At 51.7% G+C, this 22,015-nt stretch overlaps 7 protein-coding genes across 7 annotated transcripts; 3 read left to right on the top strand and 4 right to left on the bottom strand.

Annotated features, from left to right (window-relative positions):
• The first annotated feature begins 820 nt into the window (after nt 1-820).
• On the top strand, nt 821-3,164 carry AUEXF2481DRAFT_39469 (uncharacterized protein). The gene is made up of 3 exons (XM_013488739.1): nt 821-1,377; nt 1,431-1,919; nt 1,971-3,164. Exons 1-3 carry the CDS (start codon nt 1,092-1,094, stop codon nt 2,960-2,962), a joined length of 1,767 nt encoding a protein of 588 aa, XP_013344193.1. The 5' UTR covers nt 821-1,091; the 3' UTR covers nt 2,963-3,164.
• Nucleotides 3,165-3,904: 740 nt separating this feature from the next.
• Nucleotides 3,905-7,202, bottom strand: AUEXF2481DRAFT_88443 (uncharacterized protein; the record flags this gene model as incomplete). The annotated part of the gene is made up of 2 exons (XM_013488843.1): nt 3,905-6,616; nt 6,673-7,202. 2 exons carry the CDS (start codon nt 7,200-7,202, stop codon nt 3,994-3,996), a joined length of 3,153 nt encoding a protein of 1,050 aa, XP_013344297.1. The 3' UTR covers nt 3,905-3,993.
• Nucleotides 7,203-7,562: 360 nt separating this feature from the next.
• AUEXF2481DRAFT_4591 (uncharacterized protein) lies at nt 7,563-10,221 on the top strand (the record flags this gene model as incomplete). The annotated part of the gene is made up of 3 exons (XM_013488596.1): nt 7,563-7,712; nt 7,767-9,319; nt 9,369-10,221. 3 exons carry the CDS (start codon nt 7,563-7,565, stop codon nt 10,219-10,221), a joined length of 2,556 nt encoding a protein of 851 aa, XP_013344050.1.
• Nucleotides 10,222-10,911: 690 nt separating this feature from the next.
• Nucleotides 10,912-11,878, top strand: AUEXF2481DRAFT_65163 (uncharacterized protein; the record flags this gene model as incomplete). The annotated part of the gene is made up of 3 exons (XM_013488814.1): nt 10,912-10,991; nt 11,048-11,165; nt 11,216-11,878. Coding segments are annotated over 3 exons (861 nt in total), but the record flags the coding sequence as incomplete, so codon positions are not given.
• A 2,466-nt stretch (nt 11,879-14,344) lies between these two features.
• Nucleotides 14,345-15,573, bottom strand: AUEXF2481DRAFT_39465 (uncharacterized protein). Its single transcript, XM_013488738.1, has 3 exons — nt 15,386-15,573; nt 15,062-15,331; nt 14,345-14,933 (listed from the first exon to the last, which is right to left on the bottom strand). Exons 1-3 carry the CDS (start codon nt 15,430-15,432, stop codon nt 14,780-14,782), a joined length of 471 nt encoding a protein of 156 aa, XP_013344192.1. The 5' UTR covers nt 15,433-15,573; the 3' UTR covers nt 14,345-14,779.
• Nucleotides 15,574-16,476: 903 nt separating this feature from the next.
• AUEXF2481DRAFT_4588 (uncharacterized protein) lies at nt 16,477-18,248 on the bottom strand (the record flags this gene model as incomplete). Its single annotated transcript, XM_013488595.1, has 2 exons — nt 16,477-16,779; nt 16,953-18,248. 2 exons carry the CDS (start codon nt 18,246-18,248, stop codon nt 16,477-16,479), a joined length of 1,599 nt encoding a protein of 532 aa, XP_013344049.1.
• A 1,750-nt stretch (nt 18,249-19,998) lies between these two features.
• Nucleotides 19,999-21,737, bottom strand: AUEXF2481DRAFT_46861 (uncharacterized protein; the record flags this gene model as incomplete). Its single annotated transcript, XM_013488794.1, has 2 exons — nt 19,999-21,693; nt 21,723-21,737. The coding sequence occupies 2 exons, from the start codon at nt 21,735-21,737 to the stop codon at nt 19,999-20,001; spliced, it is 1,710 nt and encodes a 569-aa protein (XP_013344248.1).
• Nucleotides 21,738-22,015: the final 278 nt, after the last annotated feature.

Genomic DNA, 22,015 nt, shown 5'->3' with positions numbered 1-22,015 from the left:
ATGCGAACAACGAAAAGTCAGCAAGAGTCGGCCAGCCTGCTTGTGTCCCTCGTGTGATACCACAAACATTGTACGGCCATGCTCGCACCCGTATACACAACCTGACTATAGTCTCAGCCATTAATTGACGTCCAACGACTATTTCGAGTTTCCCTTGCATGTTGTGCATCTTTTACTGCAGCTCCTCGAAAGCCACCAAGCACGAGCAGAAGCTTGGCCTCTCGGCTGACTTGACCCGGACAGGGTTCCCTCATGTTCCCCACAAGCCCACCTCCTCTCGAAGACTCGGCCGCTCGCCGCTTGGACACACAACACGCGACGGCGAAGGATTCAATAATACTCCTGTGATTGGTGCGCAAACGTCTGCTACCCGAACCATCTCACATGCGGTATCAATTTGTGGCACACGACTGGCGCTGGATCAGGATTTGCTGGCTGCCAAAGACATCAGTCAAGTCAAGAACTGTCACTGAGAAGAGCTAAAAAATATGTTGCTTGAATGATCGAGGCCGCGAGGCTTCTGGTCGCGACTTTACCCGAAGCCGACATGGAAATAACGATACCCGTTGGCTCGAGGTCTCGACGCGGTGGACGATCAGTCCCCCAGTGTTTTCGAAGCCGGCTGTCAAATGTATGTGTCAGCCAAATCGTCGCACAACGCATCTGCCTATCTGTGTGGAGTATAATCGACTCGTGACCATTACACAGGCGCGAGATCTTCCCACTCTCGCCTCGTCAAACTCGGTCATAGTTCTTTTTACGACAGCGGCAGAAGTAGTGGCGCCGCTGATATGGCATTTAGATAGCGGACAGGATGTCAGCTAATCAGCATGCGCCTCGCAAGCCACAAACGGTAGGCTTACCATAACTCTATTGTCTTCATACTCTCAACCTACAGGCCTTGGCCTTGACGTAAATAAGGGACAGTGACACGCTCCGAGGTGCAGTTCGTTTTTTTTGTACAACCTTTGCGAGTCCAATTGTCGCATTCACGATACTCAAGTTAACCCTGCTTCTCTATTCTTCATTTCTCATATACGACAAACAGCCCTTACTAGAACCACTAGGAGAAACCAACAACATCAACAATCATGGAGGACGCCAAAGGTGTCATTCCGAATCCTGGCGCATACTCATCACCTTCTGATTCTGCGACAGAGGTTGGCCAGAACTATGACCATCCCAGATCATGGTCCGCACGCTTCGTCGACTCCTTCAAGCGCGACCCAAACGCACACGCTACACCTCCGGGAACAGTCGGTTCGGATGGAAAGGTGTTTGATGTTGAAACCGCAAACGCAGCGACAGCCGAGTCTGGGCTGTCTAGACACTTGAAGGGCCGTCATCTGCAGATGATCGCTATTGGTGGCTCAATCGGTGGGTCAAGTTTGCATACATTAATCATGTACTGTTACTGACGCACAATGCAGGTACTGGTCTGTTCGTCGGATCTGGTTCAGCTCTTGCCAACGGAGGTCCTGCCTCGCTACTGATCGCCTATGGTATTATCGGTATCATGCTTTATTGCACAGTCCATGCTCTAGGAGAGATGGCTGTTCTATTCCCTGTCGCTGGATCTTTCTCTGCATACTCGACTCGTTTCCTCGACCCTGCATGGGGCTTCGCTATGGGTTGGAATTACGCTCTACAATGGCTTGTTGTCCTGCCCCTGGAAATTGTCGCCGCGACTATTACTATTCAGTACTGGAATGACTCGATCAACCCAAATGCGTGGGTCGCCATCTTCTTGTTCGTCATCATTGGTATCAACCTTTTCGGTGTCAAGGGATATGGTGAAGCCGAGTTTGTCTTCTCTATCATCAAGGTCATCGCTGTTGTTGGTTTTATCATCCTCGGTGTCATCCTTGATGTTGGCGGCGGTCCTAACGGAGAATTTATTGGCGGAAAGAACTGGCGCGGTACGTGCAACCAGTTCTCATTCACACGAACACTGCTGACGATGTATTCAGACCCCGGCGCCTTCAACCACGGCTTCAAGGGACTTTGTAGTGTATTTGTAACCGCGGCTTTCGCCTTTGCTGGAACCGAATTGGTCGGTCTTGCTGCAGCCGAAACCGAGAACCCTCGCAAGTCCTTGCCCACCGCTGTCAAGCAAGTCTTCTGGAGAATCTTCTTGTTCTACCTCGTCTCTTTAACACTCGTTGGTCTTCTGGTTAACTACGACGACCCACGTCTGCTCAACGGCTCCAGCAGTGCTGACGCCAAGGCCAGTCCTTTCGTCATTGCCATCACTAACGCTGGTATCGATGGCCTGCCCTCTGTCATGAACGCTGTCATCCTTATTGCCGTCCTCTCCGTCGGCAACTCTTCCATCTATGGCTCATCGCGTACTCTTGCCGCACTTGCCGATCAAGGCCAGGCCCCCAAGATTCTTGGTTACATTGATCGCAAGGGTCGTCCTATCGTCTCCATCGCCATTGCTTCTGTTCTTGGCTTCCTTGCTTTCCTCGCTGGATCCGACAAGCAAACCGATGCCTTCAACTGGATGCTCGCCCTTTCCGGTCTCAGTTCCATCTTCACCTGGGGCAGCATCTGTCTCGCGCACATCCGCTTCCGCAAGGGCTGGAAGGTTCAGGGCCACACCCTCGACGAATTGGCCTTCAAGTCTCAAGCCGGTATCATTGGCTCCTGGATTGGTTTCCTGCTCAACTGCCTCGTTCTCATTGCGCAATTTTGGACCGGCTTTGCACCTATCGGTTACGCTGACATGACTGCTGGCGAGCTGGTCGAGAGCTTCTTCGAGGTCTACCTCGCTGCTCCTGTTGTTATCATCTTCTACGTCGTCTACAAGATCTGGAAACGCACACCCTTCATTCGCAGTCACAATATGGATCTCCACACTGGAATCCGCGAGCTTAATATTGCTGAGCTTGTTGCAGAGGAGAGAGCTGAGCAGGCTCAGTGGCCGGCTTGGAAGAAGACTTACAAGTGGTTCTGCTGAGCATACCGCTTAAGTTTCCGTTCACAGATCTTCACGTTGTACATATACATCATTTGTGTCACACTTTAGCCGGACAGCTTGCATTTATTTGGGGATACAAAAGTCAAAAGGCATATTTGGAATCTAAGCGTCTTTTCTCATCTTGCATAATGTACGAATATAGATTATAGAACACAACATGCTACCCTTTTCAAACCTTCCGTCTTCCAGGTCTGACAGTGCTTCCACTCTTGTGTCTGTGTGGCCTGCATCATGCACATAGCCTCCTTACACACCGCCACGTTCGTGCACCTTCTTTCACGGTACACGTCTTTTTATGATTCACGAGGTGAAGTCAACACCCCCATGCGGAGACCCCATAGTGCAAAAGTTGGCATTACATAAAAGACAAAGAAAAGCACGTTGACGCAACCCCCCCAAAAACGACCCAATAGCTAAATCCAACGACATGGCCCAAGTAGTGGCAGTAAGACACGTACATCCTGAACATTCGACACATTCTTCGCCCGATCTTGGGATTTAAGAAAAAGCTGGCAGGAAGAGAGAGGTATGGAGGGAGGGATGATATCGCGAGAAATTTTGAGATTTGAAATTTTGCAAAAAAAAAGTATTTTTTGGGCGGGTGGTGGGGGATGACCACTGATTGGATATTATGATTGATCTTTTTCCCAGCGTGGGAGATTGGATGAAGTAGGAGCTTGATGATTTCTAAGGACAGGCCAAGTATCTAATTTGTTGTCTGGTTCTGTGCTGCTGCTTCAATACAATGTGGTTGAGATGAGTCAGGGCCGGGTTTCGGGTTTGTTGCGGTCGTCAATTGATCAAGCAAAGCTTGGGCATTGCCATGTAGCTACGCCTGAACTCAACGGCAGTCTTCTTGAGCCGCGAGAATCGCAATGATCAAGGTATCAACTCATGTTCGGAAGCAGTCAGCAGCGTGATAGTCCCGAACAGACATCGTTCTTTCTTCAAAAGATTTTGTGCATCTATTAGATTGTGGAAAGGCGTCTATATGCATCTCTAGAAGCAGTCTACTCTTCGTCTTCACCTGACGAACCATCTTCGCTGCCATCCTCACTACCATCTTCACTGCCATCGTCTTCATCGTCATCTTCATCCTCATCGTCGCCGTCAATGTTCTCAAGGCCATAGTCATCCTCAAAGTCGGACAAAGCCTTGACCTCAGGCTTGAACCCTGCATCAGTGAAAGCCTTGACGAGACTCTCCTCCATGATAGTAGCACAAGTAACAACCAAGTTCGTAGACTCAGGGTTGAAGATAGGCATGATCAGTCTCTTGAGCACATCCTTGATCTCATCTTCTGTAACCTTTCTGACCTTCTCAAGCATACTGTCATTCCAGTCTCTGGGAATACCTCTGATGACCTGGTTGACGAACGAAAGACCAGCAGCACTACCCATAGTAGGCTGTTCATCAGCGAAGCCCATGATGATACTGCTGACGGCACCTTCTAGCGCGAACTTGTCGAAGGGTGTGACGCCAGTGGCATAGTTGCTGACTTCGGTCTTGGCAGCAAGGAAGGCCTTGAAGGCATCGGGAGAGCGGTAAATACGAAGGGTCAGAAGGCCGACATCGGTAGAACGCGAGAAGCCAGTGCCGTAGGCGAGACCTGTACCGCGGACGGCTGCCCACAGAGGACCCTCAACAGCATCGAGGTAAGACTGAGCAACCAAGAGGGCAGGCAGATCGGGATGAGACCAGCTATCCGGACCGCGAGAGGTAAGAAGAGCATACGAAGAGTCGATAGTGGAAAGAGGAATGATGTAAGCTGTATTACCAGGCTTCTTGGAGATTTCACTGAGCTTGGACTTGCGAGAGTCCAGGGGCTGAAGCGGTGTGTTGTCGTCGTGGTTACTGAGAAGGGCCTTCCAAGCCGAGACAGGGTTCGAAAGGGTCTCCATGTTCGCCGCAACGTAGGCTCTGAAGTTAGAAGGCCTGTGAAGCGTATCGATGCAAGTTTGTAGGCGAGCGATTACAGACTCAGGGTCCTTTGCGAGATGCTTCTTCAGTCGCTTGAGATATACCGACTTGACAAGAGTGTTGCGGGAGCGACTGCTCGAGTCTCTGGTCAGGTGGATCATCGAGTCGACTGCTGTAGCCATGTCCATGCCGCTGCGCTTCTCGTCAGGAATATCTGCGAGCATCTTAGTGATAGCGGTCTGCAACCTCTCCTTGTCCAGAACGGAGCTGAACAGGGTGATGCGCAGCCAATCAATCATGGCGGAGTATTTCTCAGCCTCCACCTGGAAAGTAATCTGCAAGAGCTCGCCGTTTCCAGGACCAGAGCTGATGTCGTAGTCGACTGTATCCTTTTCAAGTTCCGTGACAACATCTTCGAACTCGATACGCTTGCCGTCGCGGATGATGGGGGTCATGAAGAAGTTGGACAAGTACACGGCGAGCAGAGGCTTGAGCTCAGTAGGCAGCGAGCCTGTGCACATAACCAGTTTAGTACGTACAAAGTTGGAAGGGATGTGCTCGAAGTGGATGAAGAGAGGAATGTCGGAGCCGTCTTTGTCAACAATCTCTTGAATGTTGTTGTCGAGCTTGCCCATCTGTCTAGCTCGGCCGGCTCTAGCAGTGGTTGTCGGGATGAAGTGGATTGAAGAGGTTCCGGGTACCGGAAATTGTGACAGAACTTCGTCTGGGATTGGTTTGTCGTTCTCAGCTTTGGCTTGGCCAAGCTTCTCCGCCAGTTCCTTGAGTCCCTTCTCACCGAGCCTCTCCTTCTGTGCCTTGACTCTGGCCTTTTCATCGGTCTTGAGTTGCTTGGACAACTCTTTGGAAGGTACACCAAGGATAGATACGTGGTGTGCATCTGCAAACCATGATGACAAGTAGTCTCTCCATTGCTGATCTGACCATCCCTCAAGAACATCCAGGTCCTTCAAAGTCTCCAGTTCGCGGAGGTCCGTGCCATCTCTGTTACCAAACAGATGATCCTCAATGATGGGTGTTGCGAAGAAGTCTCCTGTGCTTTCGCACTTGAACTTAAGCTGCCTACGGTAACGACTAAGACAATCCTTCATGTAGCCCATGTCAAGCTTCTTGGAAGCCGTCTCCTTGAGGACTTCGAATAAACGCTTCTCGGCATCGGCGAGCTTGCCGGTCTCGACAGCGCTAAGGTTGAACCAGAAAGCAATGTCAGGTCGCACATCAGTAGAGTAATAGATCATGCTGCACAGCTGTTCCTTCTCCACAAGGGTGTTTTCCAAGACAGAGACCGAAGAGCCGCAAAGATAGATCAGCATAATCCCGAGAGCAGACGCCTGCAGGTGGTCGTTGCAGTCGGGTCCAAGGAAACCAATAAGCACCTCACCCATGGATTCATCGTCCTCAGGGAACTTGACAGTATCTACAATCGTCTTCTTAAGCGGCGGTGTACGCTTGGATTCAACCCAAGGACGTTGGAAAGGAGTCTCAGGTGATGGAATGTCTTCCATGATAGTAGCCTCAAAATCGTCCAGGATATGCAGGAGCTCGGGTTGGTCAATCTCACCAATGAGTACGAGACACAAGTTCTTGGGCTGGTACATTTCGCGGTGGAACTCTCGAATGCGGTCAGCCGTGAGAACACGGAGCTGCTCCATCATACCACCAGTCTCGTACCTGAAACCATCACCTTCGGGATACCTGGATAGTGTCAGAGTTTGTGGAGAGACGAGAAAGCTGGAATAATGAACGCTTACATCAGTCTTCTGGCTTGCAACTCCATGAGTTCGCCTTGCTGATTCTGAACGCCCTGCATCTCAGAGTAGACGACACCAGCATCGTGGCCAGTACCGTCAACGTGGAACACTTCGGTGTAACATCCGGCATCAGTCAAGGTGGGCACAAGAACGTGCTCAAGGTAGACAGGAAGGATCTGAGCGAAGCCTTCCCAGCCAGCAGTCTCCAAGGTATAAGCGGTGTGATCAGTGGCGGTCCAGGCATTTGTGTTAGAGTAAGCACGTGTGGCGAGTTTATCGAGAACACCCTTGTATCGGTAGTTTTTGGAGCCCATGAAACAGAGATGCTCAAGGGTATGCGGCGAACCCGAGTCGTCGTGGATCTCAGTGGCTAAGGTGAAGTAACCGTAGACCTTGGGACCCTTCTGATCGACGACGACGACACGCATACCAGTACGGTCAGACTCATACTGGGCAATGTCAATAGGAGCGTAGTCGAGCTTAAACTTTTGGATGGGCTTGAAATGGGTCTGATGCTTTGCTGCAGGCATCTTGTAGCGGGTGAAGCAGCGAGAAGCCGCGCGACTGATTTGGTAAGGCTTTTGAGCAAGCGCAATTCTAGAGAAAAGTCGAGCTTTTGAGAAGGAAGCCAGAAGTGCAAACGACCGGACGAGCTTGCAGGAATATGTACTGCGGCGGAAGTGGTGCCAACGAGCAGGAAATAAATTGGATGTGGATAGTTGTGCACTCGCCTCCAACATCTCATCATCTTCTTCAGAAGTCGTTGGTGGAGGGGTCCCGGGTCGCGTTTGCAAGGCGCTAGACAGCGGACCGGACCGCACGCCTAGACTGACAGGCTGGGGCCATGTTGAAGCAACAACGTCACAGGTTCGAGGGTTGTTGTCGCGACAATGTCGACCAACGATCAGCTCAAGCAGGCCATCGTCGACAGTGTCGAGCATGGAACCTATCCAGAGGCTGATGTCTCGTCAGCCGAAGTCCCATCGACGCTCCTCCCCGCCCTCCTAGCCGATCTCCAGAAAGCCCGCGACGAAGTAAAGGTACCGACTAAGATAGAATGCGCGCAAGGTCTGTGTCTGACAAGGCATCTCTAGGAGGACATACGTAGTCTGAGTAAAGACATCGCGCCCGACGTCGACGGCTGGATCGCGCAAGCCAAGAAACTCCAAGGCGACATCGAACGATCAAAAGCAACAGCAAGAGACATTGTAGCCCAAGCCGAAGCCGGAAAGGCCTTGAAAGAGGAGACGCATGATGCCGGGAACAAGGTCCACTTGCTTGAGAAGGAGGTCGCCTTCAACGAATCCCTGGCCTCCACCCTGGACCTGATCAGATCATCGTGTCGCATCCTCGACCAGGCAGATGAAGCATACGCCAACAACGATTTGCGCGCCACCCTTGATCACATCAAGCGATGCGACGCCTCTATAGCTGCTCTATCCGCTGTCCAGGACACCAGAGCTGTGGGCCTTTTGCAGACACGCAGCTCGCGCTTCAAGGCCACCCTTCTAGACAAGACGACTGCTCTAGCACAGGCTCTCATACAGTGCGACATTGAAACTCGCTCTCTGCTTGTCAAGCACGAGGTCCCAGATATGCCCACTGTCGACCTGGAATTGCTTGTAGAAACGCTTTCGTATCTGGGGGGCCTTGATGTCTACATCAGACGCTTGAAGCGTGATGTTGACTTCGCCCTGATTGACCACCGTCTCTCCATGAAACCTGGCCAATACTCTGTCTTCAACATCACCGATGCATCTATAATCGTTTCCCAGGCGAACGCAAGGCCTGGCACTATTGCCACTCTAGACGACATCTGGGCCTGCTTGGAATTTCTCTCAATCCATCTACCATCATCAATCTGCGAGCCACTCTCACAGAAGCTTCTGCCCTCTTTGTTCGAGACACTCACATACACTTGGCTGGATAGATCTGTGCCCGTCCAGATTGAACAGATGCCTGTGTTTCAGCAGATTCTTGATCGCGTGTCAAAGCTAGCTGATCAGATTGACACGCTGAACTGGCCAAGTACCGCTTTGCTCAAGGATTGGGTACAAAATGCCCCCAGGACGTGGCTATCCAAACGCAGAGAGATGGCTCTCGGTGCTGCAAGGAGTCTGCTCTTTTCTGGTCTAAAGACACGCAAGACTGTCGAGAGAGTCGAGACGCAGACCGTCTCGAAAGGCGACGCCATTATGGGTGGAAGCGACGTTGACGAAGCAGATGACGCTTGGGCTGCTGACTGGGAGGAAGAGACACCAGAAACCGCCAAGGTTGACGCCTCAAAGGCTGCGACTTCGACCAAAAACGATGACGATGACGACGATGCTAGTGCGTGGGATGTGGATGGAGACGACACAGATAAAACGGCCGTCTCATCTGAGCAACCAGCCAAAGATGAGAATATGGAAGAAGATGATGCAGCGGATGCTTGGGGTTGGGGCGACGATGAACAAGTTGCAGACGAAGCACCGAAGTTGAGCTCTCCAAAGAAAACAAAGAAGGCCGCGTCAACGGAACAGGTAACACAGTCTGGTGACAGAGAACTCACACTCCGAGAGACATACACTGTGACAGCAGTACCGGACGGCATTCTCGATATAGTCCTGCAAGTCGTGTCTGACGCCGAGACGCTAACAGACCCGAGGTAAGAATGGCATCTGTTCTGCAAAGACATATACTTACACGCCAGACAGCTACTTAGGATCACCTATAGGACCGGCAGCCTCGGCGCTGTACACTTTGCCAACCTTCATCCTAGCAATTTACAGAGCTACAGCATCTACAGCTTACGGAAAACTGGACTCTGGCAACATGTTGATCTACAACGACGCATCTCGACTGGCCGACCAAATCCGTTCTTTCGTTGTCAGGCAAACGGAAAAAGATCTGACATCGAGTCTACCCAGCCACTTACGACCATCGTCGCGCTTGAGATTGGACAATGACATCAAGGCATTGGAGACATTCGCAAAGAGAGCATACAGTGCCGAGATGGAGTCTCAACGTACGATTGTCCGTGACATGCTCGACGGAGCCCAAGGGTTCTCCAACTGCAATGCCGAACCGTTTGCGAGTGCATGCGACAGTGCGGTATCCATTACCGAAGGACGCCTACGCGATGTGCACAAGCAGTGGGCACCAATCTTGTCGAGATCGGCATTGTTGCAGTCTTCTGGCTCACTGCTCAGTACAGCAATATCCAAGATGATCATGGAGATTGAAGAAATCCAAGACATTGGAGAGGAAGAGTCGGCGAAGCTCCGCAAGCTTTGCGACAAAATTTCCGAAGTCAAGGATTTGTTCATTCAAGAGCATCCCGAGGGTGGAGAGGCAAGCAACATGACCGGTATCTACTGTCCAAACTGGTTCAAATTCCAATACCTTGGGGAACTATTGGAAAGCTCACTCGCCGATATAAAATACCTGTGGACCGAAGGCGAGCTGAGACTTGAGTTTGATGTAGATGAAGTGACGGATTTGATTGAGGCATTGTTTGCGGATAGTGATTACAGACGCAAGGCGATTGCAGATATCAGGAGGAGCTAGATGATATAGTATAGAGTATTCCGAGATGCAAGCATGATGCAAAGGCGGAGAGCCAAGGGAGAATGGAGGATGAGACATTCGTATTTGACCCCTCATGCATCCAGACCCATTCGAGCGTGGTGACTTCTTATAGATCGACATGCGGCTCCGAGGCCCTGTGACATGTCTGATGCAAAAGTCGGATTGAGTTTCGCAAGTATCTGGACACTTGGTGATGGGAATGTGGTGATTCTAATGGAAATGGATTCCCCACACCAATCACGACAGAGCGCGGCAGGGGACCGGGCGGAGATGAAGGCGGCGTAAGAATGTCATGCATTGACGACGACAAGGAGAAGACAAGTACCAGGACAAGTCGACCAAGGCAGAAAGAGAGGCTTTGTCGTCTGAAAGTATAATATCAAACATTTCAGATTTCGTCATAGCAACAACGAGATTTACGACTCGCACAGCAACAAGCACAGCAGGCCAAGGACAAGAAGACGGCCGTTGCGCAACCGATCAACAATATCGATAATATCTAATAAGCAGCTGGGAGAGGTCGAGGTTACCGATGAGCGCGAGTCTTGTTGACAGGGTCTTGTTGAAAACGAGCACGATAGGCTCCCGACCACTCGACGGCATACCGGACAGACACAGATCCCCAAGCCAGCCGTCGCGCGACGAGTAGGCGCATACCGATCGTAACGTATGCCACCCGCCGCTCGAGCGCAAGCGGAGCTCCAGCACCAGAAAAACAAACTCGCCAATTCGTACAGCGAGCTTCTCGAGTAAGCGGCCGTCCTACCATTCCGCTCAGAGATCACGTCACTTACACAAACAACAGCGAGTTCAGCAGCAAAGACCTCCGTACTGTCGGCAACTACACCGTCGGCCGCCTAATAGGCAAAGGCTCGTTTGGTAAGGTCTACTTGGCTTCGAACAAACTCATCAATGGCTCAAAGGTGAGCTCAATGACGCTTCCCAGCAAGACGCTTCGTACTAACTCGAGCAGGTCGTACTCAAGTCGGCGAAGAAGGACGACGCCAACCTCGCGCGCGAGATTCACCATCACCGCCAATTCCTGCACCCGCACATCGCTCGCCTCTACGAAGTCATAGTCACCGAGTCGCTGGTATGGCTGGTCCTGGAATGGTGCGCCGGCGATGAGTTGTACAACCACCTACTCGAGCATGGTCGTATGGAGGAAACCAAGGTGCAAAAGATCTTCACACAACTAGTCGGCGCCGTGTCGTACGTTCATTCGAAGTCTTGCGTCCACCGCGATCTGAAGTTGGAGAACATCCTGCTCGACAAACACGGCAATGTCAAGTTGGTCGACTTTGGCTTCACGCGCGAGTACCAGGGCTCGACCAGCTACCTACAGACATGGTGTGGCACCGTGTGCTATAGTGCGCCAGAGATGCTGAAGGGAGAGAAATATGCTGGCGAAAAGGTAGATGTCTGGAGTCTGGGAATCATTCTATACGCTCTGCTGTGTGGTGAATTGCCGTTTGACGAAGACGACGAAAACGATACAAAACAGCGTATCCTCAAGGAAGACCCCATTTACCCGGAATATGTACCAGAAGGCGCAAAGGACCTCATGTCAAAACTGCTGTCTCGCCGCCCGCTCATACGACCCCCGTTAGCTGACGTCCTCCGTCATCCGTGGCTGCAAGAGTACGCCCCACAGCAACAGGAGATTCTCAAGGTGCTACAGCCTCCACCCTTCAGCACCGAACTCGAGAAACAGACATTACAACGCATGCGCAGCGCTGGAGTCAACATTGACCATGTCATCGAGAACGTACTGGGACAACGATGCGACCCATTGGCTGGGTGGTGGGGACTACTGCTTGAAAAGGAGGAACGCAAAGAGAAAAGGCGATTACGGAAACGAAGAGAAAGAGAAGCCGAAGCCAGAAGCATACGAAGACTGAGTGCGTCAAGCAGTCGACTGCTGAACGCCCCGAGTCTGCGCGAAATCACAGAAGAGGAGCAGGCACGACTGACGATCATTTCACCAAAGACTAGGGGTCGAGGTGTGAGCAGATCCAGCGCTGCGGCGCCAGACCTTCCTAGAGTCACCGAAGGCAAGACACCAGAACCCGAGGAGCGACCGCCGCCTCCTGTCGAGAAAGACTCCCACCGTCGCTCGCACTCTATCGCCTCGTCGAGCGGTGGCCCTGCTTTGCCGCCCAAAGACGTGCCCAAGAGACCACGCCCTGCTAGCAGGAACAGTTCGCAGTTGCTGCAAGTCATACACACAAAGAACGACCTATTAGCTCCGCCGCCGTTTCACCAAAAATTACGGAAACGTCCTTTCAAGGATCAACTCGCACATCTCAAGTCCTGGTTCAAAGTCAGCAGTGGGAAGTCGTCCAAGAAAGATGTACAGGAGACCATGGAACAACACTTGGCTACTGCTCGCAAGGCCTCAATGCCTTCCAATTCACGAAGAGGTTCTGCAAATGACCTCTTGACCGACCCACGGAAAAGTCCACGACCAGATATTCCTACTAGAGCCACTTATCCTGTACGGCCGCGGGTATCTACTGCCTCGTCATACGGCTCAACGGGTTCTCGAACACATGGTGGAACGAGACCTTCTCTTTCGCCAGCACCACTTACACCTCGCTCTTCTATCTATCGTCGCAGTTCTGGTCTGCGTGGTAGAAAGTCGACATCCTCATCCGTCTCCTCTGTCCGCAGCATCCACACTCATCACCACTCTCTTTCTCGCGCCTCCACCACATCTTCCAACTCCGTGGCTTCTCCATCTCTCAGCACACATTCTCGCGCCATATCGAGATCTCCGCACACAAGTGGCAGTGTAATAATTCTACCCCCATCCACACCCACATCCTCCGTCACCGGCACTTTCCCCTCTGGCATCCGTGTCGCTCGACGACCTCCTCCTGGCAATCTCGGATCTCTACCTTCTCTCGCAACTCAAACACTTAATTCTCCAGTCAATTATACCTTTGGCCCCGCATCACCAGGCATGCATCCAGTCTTTGCCAAGAAAAAGCGCAGTGTCTTCAAAGGACCCAGTCTGAACAACACACCCGGCGCACGAGGCAGAGGCTCCGGCAACAACTCCACCGAAGGCTCACGCGGTACCAGCGCTCAAGGACGACGAAGCAATGAAATCACAATCGCCGAAGAAGACGAGGAAGAAGAGGAGGAGGAGAATGCACACCAAGAAGAGCCGAAAGACTTCTTCGGCTCAAAAGTCACTCTACAGGCTCAAGGCATGAGATTGGTAGAAGAAGACGAAGAGGAAGAGATGGAGATTGAAGAGGTAGAAGCATTTTCTCCCGTCGAAGAAGGGAGGACGGAATTTATTGTCGAGGAAGATGAGGAAGAAGAAGAAGAGGATGCCGATGTTACTATCATACCAATGTTGGGGAATGAGAGTGAGCATACCTCTGAGCTTTCGAGAGATGCAAAGACGATAGCCTCGGATGTGCTGAATCAAGGACTTGTGAAGGAGGCAAGTGTCAAGGAAGACGATGAGAATGGATTAGGTATTCTTGGTGGTGTTTCCTCAAAGCACCTAGTGTAGGCTACTGAGAGCAAAAGAAACCCCTGCCAGTCTAGAAAGACCAAAGCAAGGCAGAAGAGGACAAAAATTAGAGATGCGAAGGGTGTATGTGTATGTGTACGATGGTAATAACCTCTAGTTTTTCGAAGCTTCACACGAGGATTTCCCCCCGTGTCCATCTCTCTCTCTCTCTCTTTCTTGATAACGTGAATTCTCATCTGCTCGAAGCTTATTATTACAATACATATATATCGGAACATTGTCTGTTGGAAAGATAGGAAGGAAAAAGACTGTATCATCAGAGATGGAAAGGTGCAATCTCACCTGGCAGACATGCAAGGGACTGAGCAAGGCAGACATGGCTCAGAAGAGAAAGAGCTGTTGCAGTGCAGACAAAGAAGATGATGCAATGGGGTTTGAGAAGTAAGCACACTACTCACGACGACGACGGCAAAGTATCGAGAGCTTCTGTCAAAAGGAGCATAACCTTCAAAAGTGACTACAACCTACATGCTTTGTTGAGTGTTCCAGACATGCTGCTGCCGCTCGAAGTGTGCAATCATGGTGATGGTGGCACTGACACAACTCCCGCCCCGTGAAACTGGTAAAAACTGTTTGTTTGTGCCATGTTTTTGATTTTTTTTAATCATTTTGATGCTTCGCCAAAAATGCAGAGCGCGCTTTCAATTATTTGCTCCCCTCGACCTCTTTTTTGATCGCTTGAACGCCGGAACAATGATGAAGCATATTTCTCACCCTGGCTGATAGACTGAGATAGACATAGTCCACGAGAGACGCCAGCTGGAACCAGAGAGCCCGATCCATGGTTATGATGCGTTGCAGTCGAGCGATGTTTGGGAGCACAACTCGAGGCTGGCAGTTGTGTGATTGTGTGACCCACAAAGCTCAAGCGCTTGAACCCAGTGCTTGGGCCAGACTCGATGGGCTCCGAGGTATTTGTTGTGGTGCAAGAAAAAGGTGTGATGATCAAGGGCAGAGTCGTGTTTCGTAACGGAGCAGTCGAATAGCTCAAAGAAGCTCCTCACAGGTCCAGTCCTCGTACCAGCCATCGGGCAAGTATCTGCGCACAACCAGAGGGATCTTCTTTTCGCGCAGCTCCTTGATGGCGATTTGCAGAGGATCCGTCTCACCCTCGACGTCGACAAGAACAGGGGCGTTCATGCTGTATATCTTGTCAGCCCAGTCCTTTGCACCTCCAATACATCTTCTCATCCGTTTCTCGCGGTCCTGCCTCTGACATCCTGGCTGGATTCCAATCTCTTTCTCACGTCCATTTCTCAAAGCACTCACCTAATCTGCAGCGCCCTCGTGCCCAAAACTCTAGCTCTCTCGTACTTTGTCATGTACGGCGTAGTAGTTCTCTTGTCATTGTCGATTCTCTTTTCCTTCAGGCCCTTGACTCCCAAGTTTGCGTTTGCGCGTGCGACTGCGTTAGGGTCGCCGGATGTGACAATGTTGGCTGTGTTTTCGGGGTCTTCGGTGCCGCCGGGCTGGTCGTTGTTGTCGACGAGGTCCTCGACTTCTTCGTAGTCTTCTTCCAGCATGTTGGCGTCGTACTCCCTGGGGCTGGGTTAGTAGGATGCTGGGACTGGGGCGCGTGAGGAGTGGACGTACTCGCCGGCGCCGAAGTCACCACCGCCATCATCGCCGTAGTCGGACATGTCTGCTGTGTGTGGTTTGAATTTGGTTGCGCGTTGGGAGTGACGGTATATGCGAGCGGACGTAGTGTGCTGAAGCTGTTGCGCGAGAAGATAGAGCTGTGTGCGAGTGAAGCGTGAATAGCAGGCGCGCGATGGATCTTGTCGCAAAGTAAAGTTGCTGGTCGGAGCGCGGACTTGCAAAGGCGGTGAAATATCGTGGCAGAATGTTACAAGTTGCCCCGGACTTTGGGCCCGGTCACTTCTCGACGACATCTCCTGTGTGATTGGCACCATAGATTCGGTGCTGTAAAAATGCACAAACAAATTCAACTTTTGAGACTTGCTGGCCGGAGTAGCAAATGGAACTAGATTTGAGACTATCTCACTAGCATGCGTATAGCCAACAAGGGGCTGTAAAAAGGCACAATCGAATTGAAGAAACGGAGCATGCCTTATGACAGTCGACAAATACATGTTCCTGCCAGGGGCGCAAGTAGAAACGAACGCTAACTCGTCATTAATCGTTGGCGTATTAATAAAGTTGTAAAAAGGCACAATCAGTATCAATTACTAGAGCATCCTTTACGAGAGCCGATATATCTACAATCTTGCCAGAAGCGCAATCAATATTTTCAATCATCTCGTCAGTAGTGGTGAGCACGAAAAAGGGCTTTGAAAAGGCGCAATCAAACCTGATTTTGGGTGCATTGATTATAAGAGGCGATATAATAGAATCGTGCCAAGGGCGCAATTGCCGTTTTGAACCATCTCATCAGCAGTGGTGAGCACAGAAGAGGGCCGTAAAAGGCAAGAACCAATTCAACACCTGAGAACCCTCCGCGGAGAGCGTGTCAAAATGGGACTCTCGATAGAGAAAGTCACGGATTTTGAACATGTTTATGCACTTCTACAGCTCGGCAATCAGGGGTAGAAGCTCATCTCGAAACAGTTATCCTCATCTTCTTGTGCTTTTCTTCTACTCTATACAAAAAAGTAAAAAAAATCGTCCATCTCACCACTTCGTCATCACCCCATTCACACCCCCTGCCGCAATGCAGCAACAAGTTACACCTCCTTGGGTCTGGTGGCGAGGGCACCGAGACCCTTTCTCTCCTTGTCCTGCTTGCGCTTGGCACGACGCACGACCTCCGACCTACGACCTCTCCTGACCCGAATTGCAAGGCCGTGACCGCCAGCAGCCACGACCCTATTGCTCAGGTAGGAGGAGGCCATGTGGTTAGGGTACTCCCTCATGATGGCGGAGAGGTAGCCCGGGGGAAGAGGCTTGCAGGCTTGGCCAGGGCGATCCAGGGTCAGTCCCAGCATGTCTGCGAGTATGAGATTCTCCCAAATCTCATACTGCTGCGTCTATATGCCGTGTAAAGTCAGCATGTTATTTGGGAATGGGACCTTGATCAGGGAGATGACAAAAGGAGGGGCTAGAGTGAGGATAGTGTGAAATAGAGCTGAAGGATGTGTGAAGCAAAAGTGTTTTGAATGTGAAGCGCGAATGATGAGCATGTGAGACCCAAGTGACTTACGTGACTGACGATGATGCCCTGGCCCTGAGCCAGGATCTTCTTCACCTCCCCCAGGTCGGCGTCGGATGCCAGCGGCATTAAAGGTTCCTCCGGTCCCTCCGGTTCCTCCGAAACGATCTGGTACAACCAATAACCGTTAGTGCCGCCACACTCCCAGCCATTGTTGTAGTGAAACCGGGCAGACTGGATGTTTGACGTTGCGTTAGACAACATACGCGACAAACCAGCAAACCCTAGCTTCTTCCAGATATTGAGGTCCTGGTGTACCTTAGGCATGCCTCCGTCGTTGTCGATGTAGGTAACGACACGAATGCGGTACTCCTGCCTAGATGGCCCAGGAACCTCCACAGTCTTATAGAAGATCTCGGTCTCAAGGACGTAAAGATGATCTATAAGGAGTGCGACGGGGGAGACCTCATTAGGATCAAAGCTAAGTGGAGCAAACTTAGCCAATTGGCCTCTTAGATACTGACCAGCCCTCTGCTTAAGGCTAACGTCATACTGGCGCACTAGCCATATGATCATGTCCTTGCGCTCCTTGACGAGAGCATCAGTGTCGCCAATTTCCTCCTGACGTCCCTCGCGACCCAAAAAGCCGATCCAACCAATCTGAAGCCCTAGGCGTAGGTAGTAAACGAGCTTTGGATAGGCGACATTGGGTTGAGCCTCGAGAAAGCGGCGGTACAAGAGGTAATAAACAGGATCATTAGTAGCAGCGGCGTTGAATGTGTCGGTCGTGTGCTTGATAAGCGCCAGGGCAGGGTTGGCGGGTATGGAAGTGGGAGCTGGTGGCGCAAACGTAGGGCGTCGAATGGCAGTAGGCGTAAATGCGTGCACGAGATTGGCATAAGTCGAAGCTGGTCCCAATGGCGAGGGTGCCACGGCATTCTGAAGAGGCGCGGATGGGCAGGCGATGGGTACTGCACCAGGAGGATAGACTGTAGACGTCGGGGCGTTTTTCTGGAACGCAGGATGAGGGCCCAACTGAGGCTGGAAGTGGAAGCCCTGTGCAACCTGGCTTGACATGTACGGAGACTGATAGCTTAGGAGAGCAAGTGCCGACTGCGTGACTGATTGTGGGACATTAGGCGTGTATGAATGGTGGTTGGTGGATGAGCTGGGTGGAAACACGTTGTAGGGGTATTGAGGAGTAGCTGTGGATGGCTGTCTGGGTGCGTCGGACGAGCGAGGCGGCATACGCGAGAGTGGATCATTCGGCGCAGTCTGCTCAAACTGGTCAGGCAGTGCGCCGTGCAGCTGCTGAGCTTCGAGTGTCTCGTGATTTGAAGGGTCCATGTTGGTCGAACAGAGACGGACACGCGCAGAAAATGATGTTGATGAACGGGCCGCTGATTGGAGAAGAGGCGGACCGAATTGACGGCGCGCAGATGCGAGTGCAGTGCTTGCTGATGCAAAGACTGAAACTCGAGTGAGGTGCTGTGATATGAGAGACTGATGATGGTAGAGGCGCGCAGACAAGGGCGCAAAGGTTGTTGGTTTACGCGCTGGTGCGCAAGTGAGGCGCTGAAACACGAGAGAGGGAGTCTGATGATAGTGGAGGCACGCAGACAAAAACACAGAGGTTGCTGTACGCCGGGGGGTGATCGATGCGCAAGAGCAGAAGCTGACGATGCGTAGAGTTGAAGAGATGTGTGTTCAGCTGGGATTGCTGCTACGAAGAACGCGTGGAAGGGAAACTGAGTGATGAGTCGTAGTTCAATGGGCTTGATAGAGTAAGCTTCGACAACGTGAAGTCGTCAAGGTTGCGAGAGAACGAATATGGTATTGCCTATCCGCTCGAGTGCCTGAATATACAATGGCTGAGTTTTAGCATTGATCACAAGTCACAAATATGAGATGGACATGCAGCGATTCGATGTGAGACTGTTTGTTGACAGCAACGGCAAATAGCAAAAAAGAAACCTCGCATACCGCCTCACCAACCGTCTGCCAGTTCGCTCACGGGCGTCGGCGTATCAATTGTCGAGACGATATGTTCAGCCGTAACGGTCTCGCCTGGGATTGAACCAGAGACACAATGAAGAGGCAAGCCATTGCGCCAAAGGACCGCTACTAGGATATTAGCAGGAATCCAGAGAATTAACATCCTTCCTTTTCGATCGTCTTGGCGACATCACGGACAATTGCGCGCGGTCTCGTGATCACCTTCAGCATGGTAAAGGTTCATCCAATAGTAAGTTCAGCGGCACCGTCATTGAGGCTTGCCTCAGCACAATCCCAGTGGCATATGTGTCCAACAGCCTCTCCAAGCGTCTGATCTTGCGTTGTCCAGATCATTCGCGACAGAAAAGTTGTATTGTGGTCATTTCCTCATCAACGAACAAGGAAGCATCGAGAAGGCAAGCCAATAGCCCTGAGTATTGAGTGTGATGAGACCCGAGGACCTTCCTCGGCACCGCTTGTTGATGCTGTGGTTTCGATGCACCTTTGCCACCATCGACTCATAATGTCCTATCAAGATCGTCGCTTGACACCTCGAAGTGATCTGAGGGCGACCTTGAACACATTGCCGAGATATCAGAGGACCGTAGAGGCTTCGAAATGGTCTCCCAAGGCCTGGCAGCCTGACCTGCTCCCTTACCAAGATCCAACCACAGGAAAAGATACAGCGATCAGCCGAGTACGATCCAGGAATCAAGAAGGCCGGTCGAGATGTGTCGCCAAGATCTGTAAGTATTGTATCCAGTATACAGCGTATGGGTTTATGGTGAGGTATATGCGAAAAGGAAGCAGGAAGGAGATGGGGTGTAGTCTAGCTTCAGAGAATGCCAAGTGTGGGGAATGTGGATCTTGATGGGAAAGAGCGACTATGACCATTTTTCTGTGCATGCAACACGACTGGAGAGTAACTTGAGATACACAAGAGGAAAGCACAAAGAGACGTTGAAGGTGAATGAGTTCTTGTGATGTGGTATGAAGCTGTACAGTACCTAGTTCTCCCCCTACCTTTTTCAACGCCAATATCCCAAAACAACCCAGCAGCTATGCAATTACAGGCGTGCAGTATGATACATTAGCGATTCGTTCATGCGTCAGTGATGCAACCGTGACTGGCATCCTGGACGATCTTGGCGTACTTGTAAAGGGTACCCTTCTGGTACTTGAGGGGAGGTGCCTTCCAGCTGAGCTTTCTTTGCTGCATCTCCTCCTCGGTAACGTCGGTGTCGATGACTCTGTTCTCAGCGTCGATGGTGATGGTGTCACCGTCCTTGATGAGGGCGATAGGGCCACCGTCTTGAGCCTCAGGGACAATGTGACCAATGAGGAAACCGTGGCTGCCACCACTGAAGCGGCCATCGGTCAACATGGCAACATCGTTACCAAGACCAGCACCCATGATGGCGGAAGAAGGTCTCAGCATCTCGACCATACCAGGACCACCCTTAGGTCCCTCGTAACGGATGACGATAACAGTCTTCTCGCCCTTCTTGAAAGAGCCACCTTCAATGGCCTCGATCAAGCCATCCTCACCATCGAAAACTCTGGCCTTGCCGGTGAACTGAGTTCCCTCCTTACCGGTGATCTTGGCGACACTGCCGCCAGGGGCAATCTTGCCGTAGAGGATCTGAATATGACCGGTCTTCTTGATGGGGTTGCTGAAGGGACGGATGATCTTCTGGCTCTCGGGCATGTCGCGAACATTCTCGAGGTTCTCTGCCATAGTCTTACCAGTGACAGTCATACCGCTACCATCAATGGCACCCTCCTTCAGGAGGAACTTGAGGATGGCGGGGGTACCACCAATATCGTAGAGATCAGCCATGACGTACTTGCCGGAGGGTTTGAGATCGGCAAGAAGAGGAGTGCGGTCGCTGACGGCTTGCATGTCGTCAATGGTGAGGGTGATGCCGACAGAGTGGGCCATGGCAATCAAATGAAGAACTGCATTGGTTGAGCCACCAGTAATGTTGACGACGGTCATGGCGTTCTCGAAGGCCTTGCGGGTCATAATGTCTGAGGGGCGGATATCCTCCTTGAGGAGGTTCTTGATGGCGCCACCAGCGGCCAGACATTCGAGCTGCTTGGCCTTGGACATGGCAGGGTTGGAGGAGGAACCGGGAAGAGACATACCCATAGCCTCAATGACTGAGGCCATGGTGTTGGCAGTGTACATACCACCGCAAGCACCACCACCAGGGCAGGCGTGCTTGACAATGTCCTTGCGCTCTTCCTCGTTGATCTCGCCGGTGATGAATTGACCATAGGCCTGGAATGCAGAGATGATGTCGAGTCTCTCATCAGTCATCTTACCGCATCCAGCAGCGATGGTTCCTCCGTAGACCATAATGGAGGGTCTGTTGACTCTTCCCATAGCCATGATGACACCGGGCATGTTCTTGTCGCAACCAGGAAGCGAGATGTTTGCGTCGTACCACTGGCCGCCCATGACGGTCTCGACCGAGTCGGCAATGATATCGCGAGACTGCAGCGAGTAGCGCATACCGGTGGTACCGTTGGACATGCCGTCACTGACACCAATGGTGTTGAACTGCATACCCTTGAGTCCAGCTCTTTCGACACCCTCGTTGACCTTGTGGCTGAGGTCCATCAGGTGCATGTTACAGGGGTTTCCAGAGTACCAGACAGATGAAATACCGACTTGAGCCTTGTTCATGTCCTCATCGCTGAAGCCAGTGGCGTAAAGCATGGCCTGCGAGGCACCGTGGGCCTTGGGTTGCGTGATGATAGCACTGGTCTTGTTGAGGGCATCCTTGTCGAGCTTGATGTGTTGGAAGATCTTGTCTTCACCAGGACCGGTGGCATATTGTCTGGACAGGTTCTGGGCGATTGAAGGACTGTTGATGGAAAGTCAGTGAGTTGGTCGAGTGAGTGTTGGTCAAGGCTTCGTCTGGGACTGCACGTACGCCACGCGCAGTTGCGCCCGCGAGGCCCACGAAGACCTCGCAGCTTTTGATCCAATACGTGACGACAACATGGCTGTCACTGACTGCGTTCAATGCTTGGAAAGACTGGAAGGGAACTTGAACGATTCCAACCTCTCCAGATCAACTTTCCCAGAGTGCGCGAGTCAGGCCCCGCAA

The sequence above is a fragment of the Aureobasidium subglaciale genome (genome assembly GCF_000721755.1).
Source record: "Aureobasidium subglaciale EXF-2481 unplaced genomic scaffold scaffold_9, whole genome shotgun sequence".
Taxonomy (NCBI): Eukaryota; Fungi; Ascomycota; class Dothideomycetes; order Dothideales; family Saccotheciaceae; genus Aureobasidium; species Aureobasidium subglaciale.
This window is presented reverse-complemented; position numbering and strand designations above follow the sequence as displayed.